This window comes from Lissotriton helveticus, chromosome 4_1, assembly GCF_964261635.1.
Source record: "Lissotriton helveticus chromosome 4_1, aLisHel1.1, whole genome shotgun sequence".
Lineage (NCBI taxonomy): Eukaryota > Metazoa > Chordata > Amphibia > Caudata > Salamandridae > Lissotriton > Lissotriton helveticus.
In genome coordinates, this window is record NC_136063.1 from 1,680,904,170 (window position 1) to 1,680,919,730 (window position 15,561).

Below are 15,561 nucleotides of genomic sequence, written 5' to 3' on the forward strand. Positions count from 1 at the left end.
AGCAATCGCTCATAATACTCATGGACTGTCTCCTTTGGTTCTTGTCTTGTTCGGTCTATTTTTACCCAATCTATGTCTTGTGGCCGCACCTTTTCCTTCAGCCATGTCATTACCCTATCGTATTTCAACATTACAATTTCAGACGGTCCATTTGTAGCAGCATTCCTTTCTGGTTCTACCGTTGGCCACTCGACACTAGTCTTGCATGCTGTCCACAAATCTCCTGGCACCACAATGTCAAACAAGGTGTTCAAATCAATCCACAATACCTTTGAGATTTTCACAAACCTTTCTACCTGCTTGTACCACTCAACTGGATTGTCCCTTAACTTCGGAAATGAGTTGGTAAATGCAGCCAAATCTCCTCTACTCCAGGGCACGTGTACATAGTTCCCATTCGATATTTCTCTCAAAGGAAATGCCTCCATCTGCATTACCCTTCCTTCCGGAGACATCACACTCGTGCTTCTCCTGACTGTACCCCTTTTGGACCACCTCTCTTCCCATTTGTCCAGATCTCTCCACGCTCTTATTCCTGTTATCAGCTCCCTTATGTGTGTTTTTAATCCTGTAGTTCTCTTCTCATCTAAGTCTTGGTCTGAATACTGCAACCTATGGTTACTCTGTAATGTCTTTGTTCTGGACAAGTCTACTATATACTTCTCTGCCAGTTCAGACAGTTTCTCATGAATTGCTCTTGCCTTTCGGGTAATATCCTTTGCTATAAACAGTAACTCATCTTGTTCGTACAAGTCAATCCTTTCTAAGGCTAACGTCCCATCTATTATCTCGTCCAGATCATTTTTTAAACTAGTGACATCGAGTCTTTTGGCCTTTACTGCAGCTTTCAGTATGCTAGCTCTAGGGGGTCCATTCACATCCCTCCCATCCCAGCTCCGAGTCCTACGTCTAGGCTCAGGCGAGTTATGGGGAGTCCTCCCGTGTTCCCATCTCTCCAGGTCCCATGCAGTTCCATCCTCTCTGGGTGTATGGTGAAACACTTTCCCATTTCTCATAATCCCACAAGTCCCATCCTGCATGGTTTCCCTAGATACATGGTAAGACATTCCGTTATTCCCCCTTTCTTCATCATTTGCCGGTGGTCTCTGATCTCTCGACCCATGGCAAGATCCTTCACTGTTCCCCATGCTCCCACGACTCCAGTGCTGTACATTATCATTAGGTGCATGGTGAGTACATCTAAACCTATCCCTGTATTCTTGTGTCCTTCGGTCTCCCTCATTTGTAATGAGACGGGACGTCTCCCCACATTCTGTACTTCTCTCCCTTCTCTCCTGCCCATTTCCACCGTCAATATGACGTATAACTCCTCTACTCTCCGGGCTGTTACCATCCCACTCCTGGCTGCTTGCGCTAGCCCCGCAGTGAGACAATGTTCCGTTGCCCCGACTTCCCCACTCAGCCCCTGTTCTTGACCTGTGGGCTGGTGCTTCTGTGGACCCATCCCATTCTCTCAAATCAGCTCTCAGCTCCTTAAAGGATTTCGGCCGTGGTCCCCTCAGGTCCATCGGTCCTCTCTGACCCCCCTGTTCTGCTGCGGGACCCACTGCTGAATCAAATGGGGTGCTCCACGTCACTGGTCCTGGCAATTGCCTCCAGGCATTTGTCATGTTATTTCTCCTTTTCATTTCAACTCTTTCTCTGACTAACCGCATCTGTTCTTCCTCTCTGTCTCTCTCGGGGTTGTAAATCTATACTATAGGACCTATGGTAACGGGTACTTGTAGAGCGTCTGGCAACCCGTAAGACTCAACCTTCTCAGTGATCGGCGTCTTCTGTACCACAAATCTTCCGACTACACTCTGTACTGTACTAGGTTGAGGTGTTTCATCACCTTTGGTAGGTGTCCACTCCGATATAGGGAGTGGTCTATACCCCTCTATGGCGGCCCCACCTCCCCTTGGGAGTGCGTTACTTTCTTCTCCCCAACGTTCGGAGGCGGTCTATCTATTAGCAGTCTGTTTATCAAGTTGTCCTCCGACTCGCTCTCCTCATCCTCTTCCATGAGCCTCTTTTCTCCTGTCACCTCTCTCACTGGGTACAACTTATCCACCTCAATAGCCTGTACCCTCCATCTCTTGGCGTCCGCATCCCATTGGGCATCTCGCACTGCCCTTACTGATCGCTTCAACCTTTCTTGGCGCCTGTTCAGATTTCTGTCGTGTGCCGCCCTAATCCACGCATTAAGGGCCTCAAACTGTGTTGGTCTAGGCGAAGGATTCAATGAGGACATAATTGCTTTCAGCCGATGTAAAGCCTCTAACCTAAACGTTCCATACTTAGGAAACGTCAGTTCCTCATTCCCTTCCGAAATCTTGCTCCATTCACCAATCCATAGTATAGTATGCAAGCCAACATTCGTTGCCATATAGTAAGCTGGTGTACCCTCTGGCGGTGCCTCTTCCCCGTAATAAGAGTTCCTTCTTTTTCTCTTAAAAATCCCTCTCAAACATTTAAAACACTTCATGTTCAAAACCTACAGAATTTCTATTTTCTCCGCGTTTGTTTACTTCCTAATGACAATCCACCAATCTCAGCACGGTTCTCGCTAACTGCCCTATCACAACGCGGCTTTTCACTGATGTCACACCAACCGCCCTATCACAGCACGGCTTCTCACTAACCGGCCTATCTAAGCGCGGCTCTCGCTGACGTCACTCGTCCCCCTTCGCAGCAGTTCCCCTCCTTACTCGGCTCGTCTCCGCGGTCATGCATGCGTCCCATTCATACTCTGAAAAATGATTACTTCCGTCCAAGCGATCACTTTTCTTGACTGTACGCCCACAGTCTATCTGTAATTGTCACCTTAACTGACGAAATGTCTTTCCGTTTACGTCCAGACAATCGCCTTCTCTGATAGGTTACTTACACACAGTAACTTTCGACCAGCGTCCGTTACTCACACACTCACTCTTACACTCCCCCTATCACGGTTCTGCGGCGGTCAATGGTACCTCATGACCTCCTTACTCTGGTCGACAATTACTCTGGATGTTCGATACATCCGAACCACTTAAGCTCTACCCCGAACTTAAGATTTTACCAGGTTTCGCGCGCTCACAACCTTCTCACAATCACACTACAGGCATTCAACTCCGCATGACATTACAATACAAATACAACACAAAACACCGCAATCTGTTCACGCATGACCCTTGTTATACTCACTCTCGTCCGATACTGCTGCTTTTCTCTCGCGCCGTCAGCACCTTCTTCGGCAGGCCACCTCTCGATCTCTAGGGACCTTGGGGTAAACTAACCTAGTCTAGATCACCTTCCTCAAGAAGGTAACCATCCTCACTCTGCTACCAACTGCTAACGCGGGATTTCTGGCCTATTGTCGTTAATCCAGATCCCAATTCAGGTCGACTAAATCGTTGGTACCTGTCATTGAGTAAAAGGCAATCCACTACTAGGTTAATCAAGAAAGAACTTACACCACTCTAAAGAACCACTTACCACTGGAAAAGGTTTAAAAGTTTATTATAAAACCAAAGCTATCTGGAGATACAAGCACCTCAGAATGAGGTTCAAAAGATAAACGGGTGTCAAGATAAACATAAAATCTCTAAATGCTCGTAGTCGACAGAATAGAATTACCAAGATCAGCTCAAAGGTCATTAAAGTTGCGAGAATAGCTACGAGTTGCAACTTGAGTCATTTACAGAAAGGAAAATACAGGTTAGTCTGTCCCTACACTAGACTAAGTGACATCCCTACTTAACAAGATCTTTACCTAAAAAGGTGTCCGCTGTGGTGACTTCCAAAGAAGATCACACACTTCCCTTAGCCTTTGTCTCAAAGTCGAAGTCTTGCAGTTCCCTACCTGCCTACCCATCCGCTCTCTTAGGTTCCTCAGATCGTCTGTTCTAACTCCACCCCGGGGTGCTGTCCCTAATACAAAATCACTTTTCCAATAGGAACGCCCCTGGAGACGCCTCTCACGTGGTGTTGGTTCTGGCGGCAACTTCCATGCTGGTACTCCTCGGGACCCTTCGTTAAAGTTGACCTTGCTTCCCAGGCTTCTCTCCGGCAAGACGGTACCCCCTAGAAATTCCTGAAGACTCCTACAGGCCTGTGCCTGGCTCTCTTGAACAAAAGTCTATTCATCACTTTCCTGATAAAACCCCCTCGCACCTGCAAAAGACACTTTCTCTGTGGGCCCCAAATTCCGGCCTCCACCATATCTTGAAGTCGTAAACCATGTAACAGGATTCACAGTTAGTGTCTAGCACGACTTTTCTCTAACGAGCACATACAGATCAAAGAAGCAACTTTATCTATTTAGGCCTACTAAATTACATGAAACGGGCCTCTACACTAAGCACATTTAATTTCTTTGTTTAAACAGTATTCTAACTAACACACATTACTATAATGTAACACATCTATTTAAAACATTTCAATTCTATGATTAATAATACTTTGCAGTAAAATGACATTAGAATCCAAGTTACTTAAAAGTGTAGCAGCATCTTTCGTTTCTTGTGAAATGCCATGTGGCCTACACATTTCCATGGTTTGCAGAATTACATTTCTTTTTCACACAGCCCCATAACGTGAGACTCTAACATCATTCTAACATTTCTACAAATCTCTACATTAGTTTTTCACACTGATATATGTATCCCTATTCTAATTACACTCATATATATATATCTTCACTCTATAGTTTTGACACTCTTGTGTATTCTATTCTAAACTAATACAACGTGCTTGTAAATATGGTGCACTTCTACATTTTTCAGATTTGTGCTCTCTCACAGTGCTGGAAGGATCCCCTTCCAGTACAAAATCTACGCTTGACAGAACACTAACATCCTTGTACTAAGGTCAGGGCCACTGTCGCCTTTTACACATGAGTATGGATTTGCCACATAATCCATAATCTGCAGTTTAATTTGAGATTTTAACCACAAAAAATTGGTTCTAGCTTGAATGGATAAAAACGTACTAAAACCGGGACTACCTGTATTGCTGCAAAGTGCAAGACCCTTCGCACAGGTTGACTGGTCACCTTTCTGTTGCTTATTGTTGTATTTAGGAGTCATATTAGTACAAATGAGGTGATACTGAACTGGTGACTACCATGGTGAAGTTTAAGAGCAGATGATTGACTCCTGAGGCCTTGGTGTGGGCGGGACCCTGATTATCGAGTCACGACAGTCCCAGCATAACCCTGCTTAATTGTTTTAATCAAAGACAGTATGCGTTTTAAGATCGAAACCGAATCAGTGGTTTCAGAGTTGGACTACAAAAATATTAAACTCCTGGGAGCACCTCTTAGGTTAGGGAAAAAATAATATTCTGGTGTGGATTCAAAATGTTAAATATTATTAGTTTGGGGGATATTCCTCTAGGCTTGGCCTGACATACCGTACTTGGTCTTGTAGTGAACGTAGAGGACCATATTTTGGTAGCCACACACTTTAATTCATTCACTGACAGCGTCAGTCCACTACTCGGCCACTTGCAATGTCCAGCACCTACTGGTCAGTTCTGGTGTGTGAATATAATCTGGAAAGGAACAGGTTTTCTGTTCTTTCTGAAAGGGCCTGAGCAATAAAGATGCTGTTATCTTGTTTTTATCGTGACACATTTGTTGTCTATTCAAAGAAAGAGGTAAAATGTCAGTTTTTTTTTTTTTTTTTTTTACTAATTGCTGCTTGGAAAATTGAATTTATTTTTTTCTCTTACTACAGATAGAGGTTTTTGTCAAGTGAGCTGTCTGACAATCTTTGTGAAACCATAAGATGTCAATTTTCTTTTTCTAACACATTTAAATAGCTTGTAAATGAATAGTACAAATATTTAAAAATATATCAGGAATCATGAAAGTATTTTTTTTTTAAATTCAGAAGTGTGATGTAAACAAAGATTTAAATAGGAGCAAAATAAATCAGATCACTTTACTTGTTTTTCTTTCTTCCTTCCTCCCCTAGCCCCCCCCCGCGCTACCCCTACCCTCATGATCCAAAAGATAATCGAGTTAATCATTTCTTTGAAGCACACCTAAACTTAAATGTTTCCACAGGACTTTCCAAAGTTATTATACTATCCAAAACTGATTTCCATTGAACCATCTTTCCCATTTATCCATCTGATAATTTGCGCCCAGATTTCAAAGCCTTTTTTTGCTGCCCTATGTTCCCTTCGTTTGTACACAGCCATCTTCCACTGGTATACTGCTAGCAATTTGTCAATCCAAAAATGTACAGAAAGAGGATCCTAATCTAACCAGGCACTGGCCAAACAGAACTTGAGTACAGCCATGACTGTAAGCACCAAAGTCCGGGTTGGCTCAGCCATTTCCTGGTTACTCACCCCAAGAATAATCACTTGGGCAGTTAAAGCCACCCCAAGTCCCAACATATTTGTGAGCCATTTACCAATCTCGGTTTGGAGAAAAGCAAGTTTAGGACATGTAGCAAACATATGCACGCTGTCGACGGCTAGAGCTCCCCATTGAGAGCAATGCACACCAGAGACACCCCCCCCCCATCTAAAGATTCGTGCAGGTGTAATATGTAAATTGAGCCAAGTTTTAAAACATTGTACTTGCAAATTAGCTGATATAAATGCTGCCTGACCCAACAGGAGGGAGTTCTCACATTCTCCAGTCCCAGCGTGTAGGAGATCCTGCCAACAATTTGTGTTTAACAAATCGTCTCCCATTTCTTTATTGAGTAGTTTATAAATTGTAGACAATGTTGGCCAAGCCCCAGTAAAGGAACTTAGTACAGCTATCTACTTTTATTAGTCAGGAAATCCCTTAACTGTAAATATTTAAAAAAGTGATTATTCCCCATCCCAAATTTCCCTTCAATTGTATCAAACAAATAGATATACTTGTCTTCCATTAAATCCCACAGGTACCTCACTTCTCTGTAGGCCCAACATCTCATATATCATCGTACAATATGGCTGGAAGTAAATCATTGATAGCCGGGCGGTATATCTGTGAACCCTTCCCAGATTCAGTTTTTTTCGGACTGCGGTCCAGACCCTAAAAGCCCCTAAAATATCTTAAATTTAACCCTTTTAAACTAAGCGGACAATACATAGCGCATTAGACAGCCTTAAGCTTCTATCCCATATATTAACTCATATTCCAAATGTTTGGTTCTTCCCTCATCCCGCTGTTCTCTCTTCTCAGCAAACCGGCCATTTGCTATATAGCTGTGGCCCAATAATACAATTGAAAGTTTGTAACTGTCCAAACCCCGCGGTCTCTTGGCAGAGTCATGTATTTTAAGGCTCTACGAGGGCGTTGTCCAGCCCATAAAAATCTAGAGATCAACTGGTTTAAAGCTAAAAACCATGATTTGTTTATTTCAACTGGGATGTTCTTAAAAAATATTGTTTTTGGTAGAAATAGCATAGGCTAAGATCTTAGTGTCTCCTCCTTTAGTGTGTATAGCCTGGATCATTTAGTTGTCCTCTATTTTTCTAATTAAAGGGTCGATGTAAAGGGCGAATAATAGAGGAGAGCAAGGACAGCTCTGCCGCGTGCCTCGTGTAATTTTAATTTTGTTGGATGTAGAGTCCATCATAGCTATTCGGGCAGTAGGCGCCAGATACATAATCTGAATAGCTCCAATATGACCCTTAACCAGCCTCTTTCTTTCCATAATTGCCCATAGGAGAGGCCAGGAGACCTATTGAAAGCTTTTTCTGCATCTAATAATATTAGAGCCATGGGGTCTCCGGTAACTTTGATGGAATCAAATAGGGCAATAGTCTGTCAAATATGGTCTGTTGTGCCCTGACCCGGTACAAATCCATGTTGGTTGGGAGAAACTAGTTTCTTAATAAGTGAGGCTAGTCTATTAGCAAGAATTTTAGCATATATTTTTGTGTCACTATTGACCAACGTAGTTGGTCGGTATGAACCCAGTTCGCTAATAGGTTTACCTTTTTTCGGGAACACAACTATTTTAGCCAATTTCCAGAATTTGGGGGCCTCCTCGCCTTATTGTGGTCTTAAAAATATCTCTTGCATAATTTTCAATAGCTGTATAGTCAATTTCTTATAGAATTCCCACGGTATTAGATCAGTACCAACAGCCTTACCTGATGGTATAGATTCAATCGCTTTTCTTACCTCTTCTGCTTTTATGGGTACTTCTAAGATTTCTCTCTCCTCAGGGGAAAGCTGTTTCAAGGTTTGCCCATTAAAATATTTCTCTATTACTCTATACTCTACGTAGAGGTCCTCTGTGTATAACTTCTGGTAACATTTTTGGAACGCAGAAAGAACAGCTGCCGGCTCAGTGACCAAACCGGAACTAGGATCTCTAATTTCAGCAATTTGAGCTTGTACCACATTTTCTCTAGTGCGAACTGGCAGCCTGTGACCTACCCTTTCATTACTCTCATATGCTTTATTGCGCCAAACCATATACCTTCCTGCAGCTTTCCTAATTGAAATCTCTGTAATGCTCACCTGGTGAGTAAAATCCTTGATTGAGCTGTCTCGGAGTCTCCCCATTAGAGGTAGCATCTATCAGATGTGTTCCCGCCATTCCCAGTAAGCCATATAGTGCGTGTAGCAGATTCTTCCTTTTCTTTTGACTCTCCCAGCCATACTTAGAGGTTTCCCCCCTGACGCCAGCCTTGAGAGTGTCCTAGACTACATGAATGCTGGTGCTCCCTAAGTTCTCTTCAATAAACCTGGGAATCCACAGCTTCATGTGCTGTACATAGCCTTCCTCGCTGAGTAAAGCCCTAGTAAATGTTCAGCGTGCAGGTAGAGATTTAATCTGGATATTTATTTCCAGCACCAAAGGGTTGTGATCGGACATAACTCTAGGGTATTTGTATATTATACATCCCTGCAGCAGCTCCTGTGACACAATGAAATAGTCCAATCTAACATGTATTTCATGTGGAGCAGAAAAATATGTGAAACCCATGTCATTAGATTTTTGCTTTGCCCAGACATCCGTCAGCCTATGAAAAAACCGTAACTGTGCCAAAGACTTAAAGACTTTGGGTTTGCGACCTTAATACATCACCCCTGTTTGATTAGAAGTTTGACAGTTCATATTGATATTGAAATCCTCCCAGATAATAAGTAGAAGGGGTCACCCCACTAATTCCACATTCATCCATTCAAACATTACTGGATCATCAAGAACCGAGCCGTAAACCGAGCATAGTGTAAACATGTTACTATCTAGACAACATTGAGTGATTACCCATCTTCCCATTTTATCGGAACTAGATCGTGAAAACCTAGCTAGTCCTTTCCATGCCATTACTGCCAGCCCTCTTGTCCTTGTGTCCTGCATAGTACTGGAAATCAATTGGTAACCTGTCGACTCCAAAACCTCCTGTCTACTGGCTTCGATATGCGTTTCCTGAAGGCAGATGATATCGGCCTTCAAGAATTGGACATCCAAACTGACTCTCCGCCTCTTTTTGGGATTATTTAATCCACAGGTATTAATTGAAGCTATTCTGAGTTTACCCATTAGTAGAGGAAAGTGGTTCAACCAACATGTGGCATAGCCATACCAATTTACATAAACTTCCCACAATTATCACCAAAGCCCGCCCATTTATTTTCTTTTGGATCCCTCCCTCCCCAACCTCCCAAAACCACTCAAAAAGGCAAAAAAGTTCCATAGACCCATGTGATGCCTCCTGCATTCCGCTGTGCCCTGGCCACTCCCCGCCTAAGAAGAGAAAAGGACCCAACAAAGAAGAAGAGATAATCCTAATGAAACATGTGTCCCCCAAACATTCTGTATGCAGAAAAGGCATAAAAAGCAACAAGCTTTGTCCTTATATTGTTCTGTTATCCACATGAAAGTTCCTGCATATACTCCTGGGCTTGTATCTCTGAAGAAAATACCCTGGTTGTGCCTTTACAGATGACCTTGAGCCGGGCAGGATTCATTAAAAAGACCTTGCAGCCCAGTTTCTGGAGGGGAGTAATTAGCTGGTGGAGCCTCCGTCTTCTTTCCACTGGAGTGGGACAGAAATCCAATTGCACAAAAAAGGCTACACGCCTTGCATCGGGTCTGGCTTTTTCAAATATTGCCTGGCGTAGGAGGAAATTACGACATAATATGAGAATAGCTCTAGGTTTCTCGTTTTGTCCTGCTCTCTTTTTCATCATCAGAGGGAATCTATGCACCCTCTGAACCTCTGATTCCCAATTCCAGTGTGCAAGTTCTGGGAAAGCCCCTTTAAATAGTCTTAGAGCAAATCCGCGTATATCAACCCCTTCCGCATTTTCCTCGATGCCTAAAAGTTGCAGGTTATTTCTCAGTTGCCTGTTTTCAAAATCCTCCAGTTTCCAGAGTACATCGGTCATTCTGGCTTCACTTACCGCAATTTGTTTTCCTGTGTTCTCAGCCCTGGCCTTAAACCCCACAATACGCTCCTCTAGAACAGTAGTGCGCTCCGATATTTCTGAGCCAGCTTAAACTTTGCGAATGGCCCCCTGGAGTTTCTTCGTCACCATGTGAGCCCTCTTGTGCTCATGGCGGGCTTCTGTCTGAATCTTTTTAAGCGTAGAATAAATTAATCCCATTGATGGAGGAGATTCCGTCTTACTTTTGGACTCTACAGAAAATTTGGGAGCATCGAGTTGGACACCATTCTCGTCTTCCTCCTCGGTTTCTATCCCAAAATGGGTGGTGGAATAGTCCCATTTTAGCTGGCTTGTCTGGCTATAATCAGAATTTGAACCCTTATCTACCTGCACCTCTGGGGCTTCTCCTTTTAGTGTGATTAGGTACGCGCCTTTGAGTATCGGGCCTCAGGGAGGGCTGCCACTATCCTAACCTGTGATTTCAGGACCTGTACCCTCGACTTCACTGGTGTTGTTGAATTCAGGCTCACTGTCAAAGAATATAATTTGTCTCCATCTGGAGTCCTTGTGGTCTTGCCGCACATATGGGCGATTACAGCAGTATTGGGATCAAGTGAACTCATCACGCTTTGCACTTCTGATATAGTAATTACTTGGGCGCAATTCTTATCCTCCTTCCTTATCTCAGTGTCAATACTTGACTCAATAGTAGTAGTGCTTATGTTAGACAAGTTTCTTACAGGCATTTCTGTTAGTGTTATCCCAGGGGGGCGGTTTTACTACTATTGACTGGCTGCCAGCCAGGCTCCCTTCAATATTGTCTAGATCTTTACTGCCTTTAAGTGTCTTAACATTGGTTTTACCTTTGTTTGGTGGTTTTGCATGTGTGCCGCTGACCCCACGGCCGGAGAACATCCTGGTAACTGTCTGCTGTTTAGACCTGGTTGCCGAGTCGACAGGAAGCCGCTCTCCCCTGGGCGCCCAGCCGTCTATCTAATTCCCATCCAGGCCGACCGTGTGACCAGCGTCTCTGCTCTTTTGCCTCAATCGTCTTCCGGATTGCCGGGATCCCTTTCGCTCCAGCCGCTGAGTCTTCCTTCGGTGGCAGCTTCGTTTTTGGGGGCATATGGATATGCTTTGGACTTGCCACGTTCCTCCGTGTGAAAGTCCGAGACCTCAGAGCCACTCCAGGGCCACAGGTATGCTTTCCGCTTTATTCTGAGAACGCCCAGGAAAAGTTATTTTACCGTCTGGGCTAACAGAGCTCCGGTTCTCTGCTTTGACTTCATCCGGTGTTTATATTTCTCTTAGGATGTATTGGAAGTATTGTTCATGCATTTAAACGATTTTCCGATAACACAGTCATTTTTTATCAATTGAGGATTAATTTCTTATTAATTTTCTCCATGGCAAAGAGAGCGACTCTCACAGCGGTCACGTAGCCGCCGTCTTGCCTTTACCGCCACCTCAGAGCAATTTACTTGGTGATTTGCATATAACAAATATTTACTGAAACTAGATTTCCAAATATTATTGTTTGTACTCTATATAGTTTTATCGATTAAAATTACATTTCACTGGGAAATTTTGAGGCCATTTCAATATAAAATCCGCTGATTTCAAGTGACAGTGTGCTACCACTTCATGCTTTAGTTATGTATTTATTAAACATGATTTGAGAAACATGCATGTCCCCACCGTGAAGACAATGCTGTTAATGAACTAAGAGGCACATCAGGTCTTGTGTATCCTATATGTTGCTAGATTTGTATAAATATTGAGCAAAGGTTAGTAAATTAAAATTAAAAAAAGAGGGTTTTTTGTACAGCAGACTTGCTGAACTAACATATTTGAAGGTGCTTTCACATGTGATAATGAAGAAAATTACGGCTCAGTGAATTAAAATATTTGCCTAGGATCACATCATTTGAAACCAGTTTATGGGCCAAGAGGATTGTGATTAGGTCAAGTAGATTATTTAAGTCGCTAGACATGCAGGTCTAGTAATATTTTTATGATTTTTCAATACCTGTAGTCTACTTCAGGGATGACTTGTGAATCATACTTTTCATGTGATGGGTCATCACTCAAATTGTGTACACATTTCATCCTGCCAGAGGGCCAGGCTCATCCTGTTGAATCTCACTTTTTTACATCATGTATCCTGCAATCTTATGTTTTTTTTAATATTCATTATAAATGTCTGTTTAATTATTTGGGACATTTTGCTCCCTCCCCACACTAACAAAGATTTTAAACTATGCCCTTTGGCATGTCAAACTGGAATAAATGAAGAATCCAAATGTATTCTTTTACCTTTACTCCTCCTTCCAGATTTTTGACTTTTTTAAAATTAATGTTGAAGTAATATTCTAGAAGTGCCTATCCTTTTGTCTCATCTTCATCTAATAGAAAGCATAAGCTCAACACAACCCATTTACTATTGTTGTGTTCCTGTTGGAGTTCCCATTATGTCTTTTTGTCTTTTAGATTTTGATCCTGCTCTCGGAATGATGACTGGAATCCCTCCCATCAATCCCATGATGCCGGGCCTTGGGATTGTACCCCCACCGATTCCTCCTGACATGCCGGTGGTGAAGGAGATTATACACTGTAAAAGCTGCACGCTCTTCCCACCCAATCCAAGTAAGATTCTTCTGACATGTTGTTGATGCTGGGTATGTCTTGGGGTAACACACGCCGTGAACTGCCAGCATGTCTCTGCAGAAAGGCGCTCCCTAGTCATGTGGCTTATGTCAAGCTTAATTGTTTAGAAAGCATGTTAAATGAATGGTCACCTAGAGGTGTCCTGGTGCTGGACATAAGATCAACCAAGTCAAGATCTGTTAAGTAAGGGGTGGGGGCTGAGTTCTGTACGAATTTAAAGATGGTTCAAAATAAGGTGCATCTTCAACGTAAGCTCATTAAGGCAAGCTTCATTCAAGAGTTAGGTAGGAGAATAAATAAGAGCCACTGAAGAATGGTGCAGGGAACTGGACTGTATGACGGATACACGCTTGCGTTTGCATGCATGCCTTCAGAACGTGTGATTAGAATGAGGGCCGTTGTTACGACGTGTTCCTTCGGCACACAAGATGTTATAACGACTTGCCTTAGGGGTGCGCTGGACTTTGGATTAGTATCATTTACTCATCCAACTCCAGACTGCGCAACAGTAGGGACCACTGCGCCCCCTTAAAGCAAGTCGTTATAATGAATTGTGTGCTGAACGAATGTGTGGTAATGACTCGTTCGTTCTATTGCCAGCGCTGTAAAGGCACAGCGTCATTCCAGCTTCGTTCCAAAGGACGTTTCCCATCCTATATTTAGGTCAAGACAGAGAGTTAGAGAGTTTACTCCCATTTGTAGTTTCTCCTCTCTGGTTCGCTCTTTCTCCCCTTATTACCATGTGTGATTGGGCTCCGACTTTACCAATAATTTCCCAGAACTATTCTGGGTATGGACAACACACTCCCATTCTAAACGGACAAATCAGTTAGAACGCTGAGCAGACATTCAGCACAGCCCTGTTGTACAGGGGCGTCTCACCATTTTCACATCACTATTTCCAATCATGCACCACATACAGCACTAATGGAGGCAAGGAGCTTTTGATTCAAGGGAGTTATTTTTGGACAACAGTTCTTTTGATAGATGGATATACAAGACTATTATCAAATCTGAGACACACTGTTAGGTACCATTTTAGAAGAGAGCTTTCACACCTATTACTTTTGGCCAATTTCTTTCGGTAAATGTGATGCAAAATGCACCATTTTGCCTGCTAAATTAAAAAAAAAGTTTTGCTGCCTGAACCTAGCCTTTCACCTCGAAACCTTGCTGATCACAATAGGTCCCCTCACTGAAAGAAATTCAGGAAAATTGATTAAGTCCAACACTTTCAAATTCTACCAGCCGCCTCTAGCTTTACTTTCATTTCTAAAAGTGCAGCTTAAACCATGGAAGAACCGCATGTACCTTCAAAGACCACAAGGTAACCTCTTAACGTGCACTTACAGCCTTCTGAGGAAAATCTGTCCTTCTAATGAGTAAAGCTCTGAAATAGAATTGTGAGGAATTATTGTAAAGAGGTACTGGGTGGAAGTGGATAGGGCCTTAAATACTAATGTTTGGAGATTTGTTTTCCCCAGAGAGATGAATTTTGTGGGAAAAGTAATAGGTTTTAGTACTCTGGATATTGTGCAAGGATAAACTGCTGACCGTTATTTATATTTTGTTACGAATGTCAGTCCCCAGAAGTTTTGGTTGAGAAGAAACTGTTTGCTGGTTATTGTACAGCTGAATTGTAGTATATTATTTTAGTAATTGATAGAAAATGTTCTTTTTATAATCAGAGCTTTTTTATTGTTGAGCAATGACAGGGAAATACGAAATTTTTAGATAATATAGTATTAAATCAGTTTAGATTCTAATGGATCCCAAACACAAACTCCACCCATGAATTCTTTGAAAGAGATGAACAGGCTATTACTCAAACAAATGGCTCGATCTTCTACGAATATTCGCCTTCTCTCCAATACCTCAGTTTGCCTCAGAGCCTGAACTCGCTGAAGACCCTACTTGTGTTTGAATCAATCACGTAATTTGACATTGTTCTCTCCTTAGCGTCCAACCGAACTAATTTTTGTAAATGTTGTGATTCGTGGAAATAACTGCCTTTTACACATTGTTAAAAACGGTACTTTCTTCAGCGTGAGCTTGCTAATTAATGTCTCTGTAAAGCACTTCGACGACGCTCGAGTCGGGTACGCGTTATACAAAACCACTTTCAAATAAAAAATGTAAAAAACATAGCATTTTGGACCCCATTCAAAACCAAATTAGTGATCATTGTGCCAAACTGTAGCCTAATTCCCGAGATTAACCAATTCCTGTATCTAGACGCTACAAATTAATAATTATTTATTAGTGAAAGCTTCAGATACTGGCAGTATATTTTGACCGTATATTTTATATCTAATTCAAAGATTACATTAAATCAACAGTGCATTTAGGAAGTAATCAATGCAATTATTTTTCATTTTATGTGTTAAAGTGTACATTTACTTTTGTATAACCCCTAAATGCTGCGCATTCCACACAGTGATTATATTGTGAAAATCCTTATAAATATGTCAATATTTAACGACCATCTAGTTATACTAGAACGCCGTCGAGAAACCGAACGATTTGTTTTACTCAACACAACGAAAATT

At 42.3% G+C, this 15,561-nt stretch overlaps 1 protein-coding gene across 4 annotated transcripts in view; it reads left to right on the forward strand.

The window, feature by feature from the left end:
- ENOX2 (ecto-NOX disulfide-thiol exchanger 2) overlaps positions 1-15,561 on the forward strand; it is a 1,184,097-nt gene that overhangs the window by 649,897 nt on the left and 518,639 nt on the right. For all 4 annotated transcript variants that reach the window (XM_078688351.1, XM_078688354.1, XM_078688355.1 and 1 more), the window contains one exon: positions 12,836-12,991. In XM_078688351.1, the coding sequence (XP_078544477.1) occupies positions 12,836-12,991 (156 nt within the window). The remainder of the gene's footprint in view (positions 1-12,835; positions 12,992-15,561) is intronic.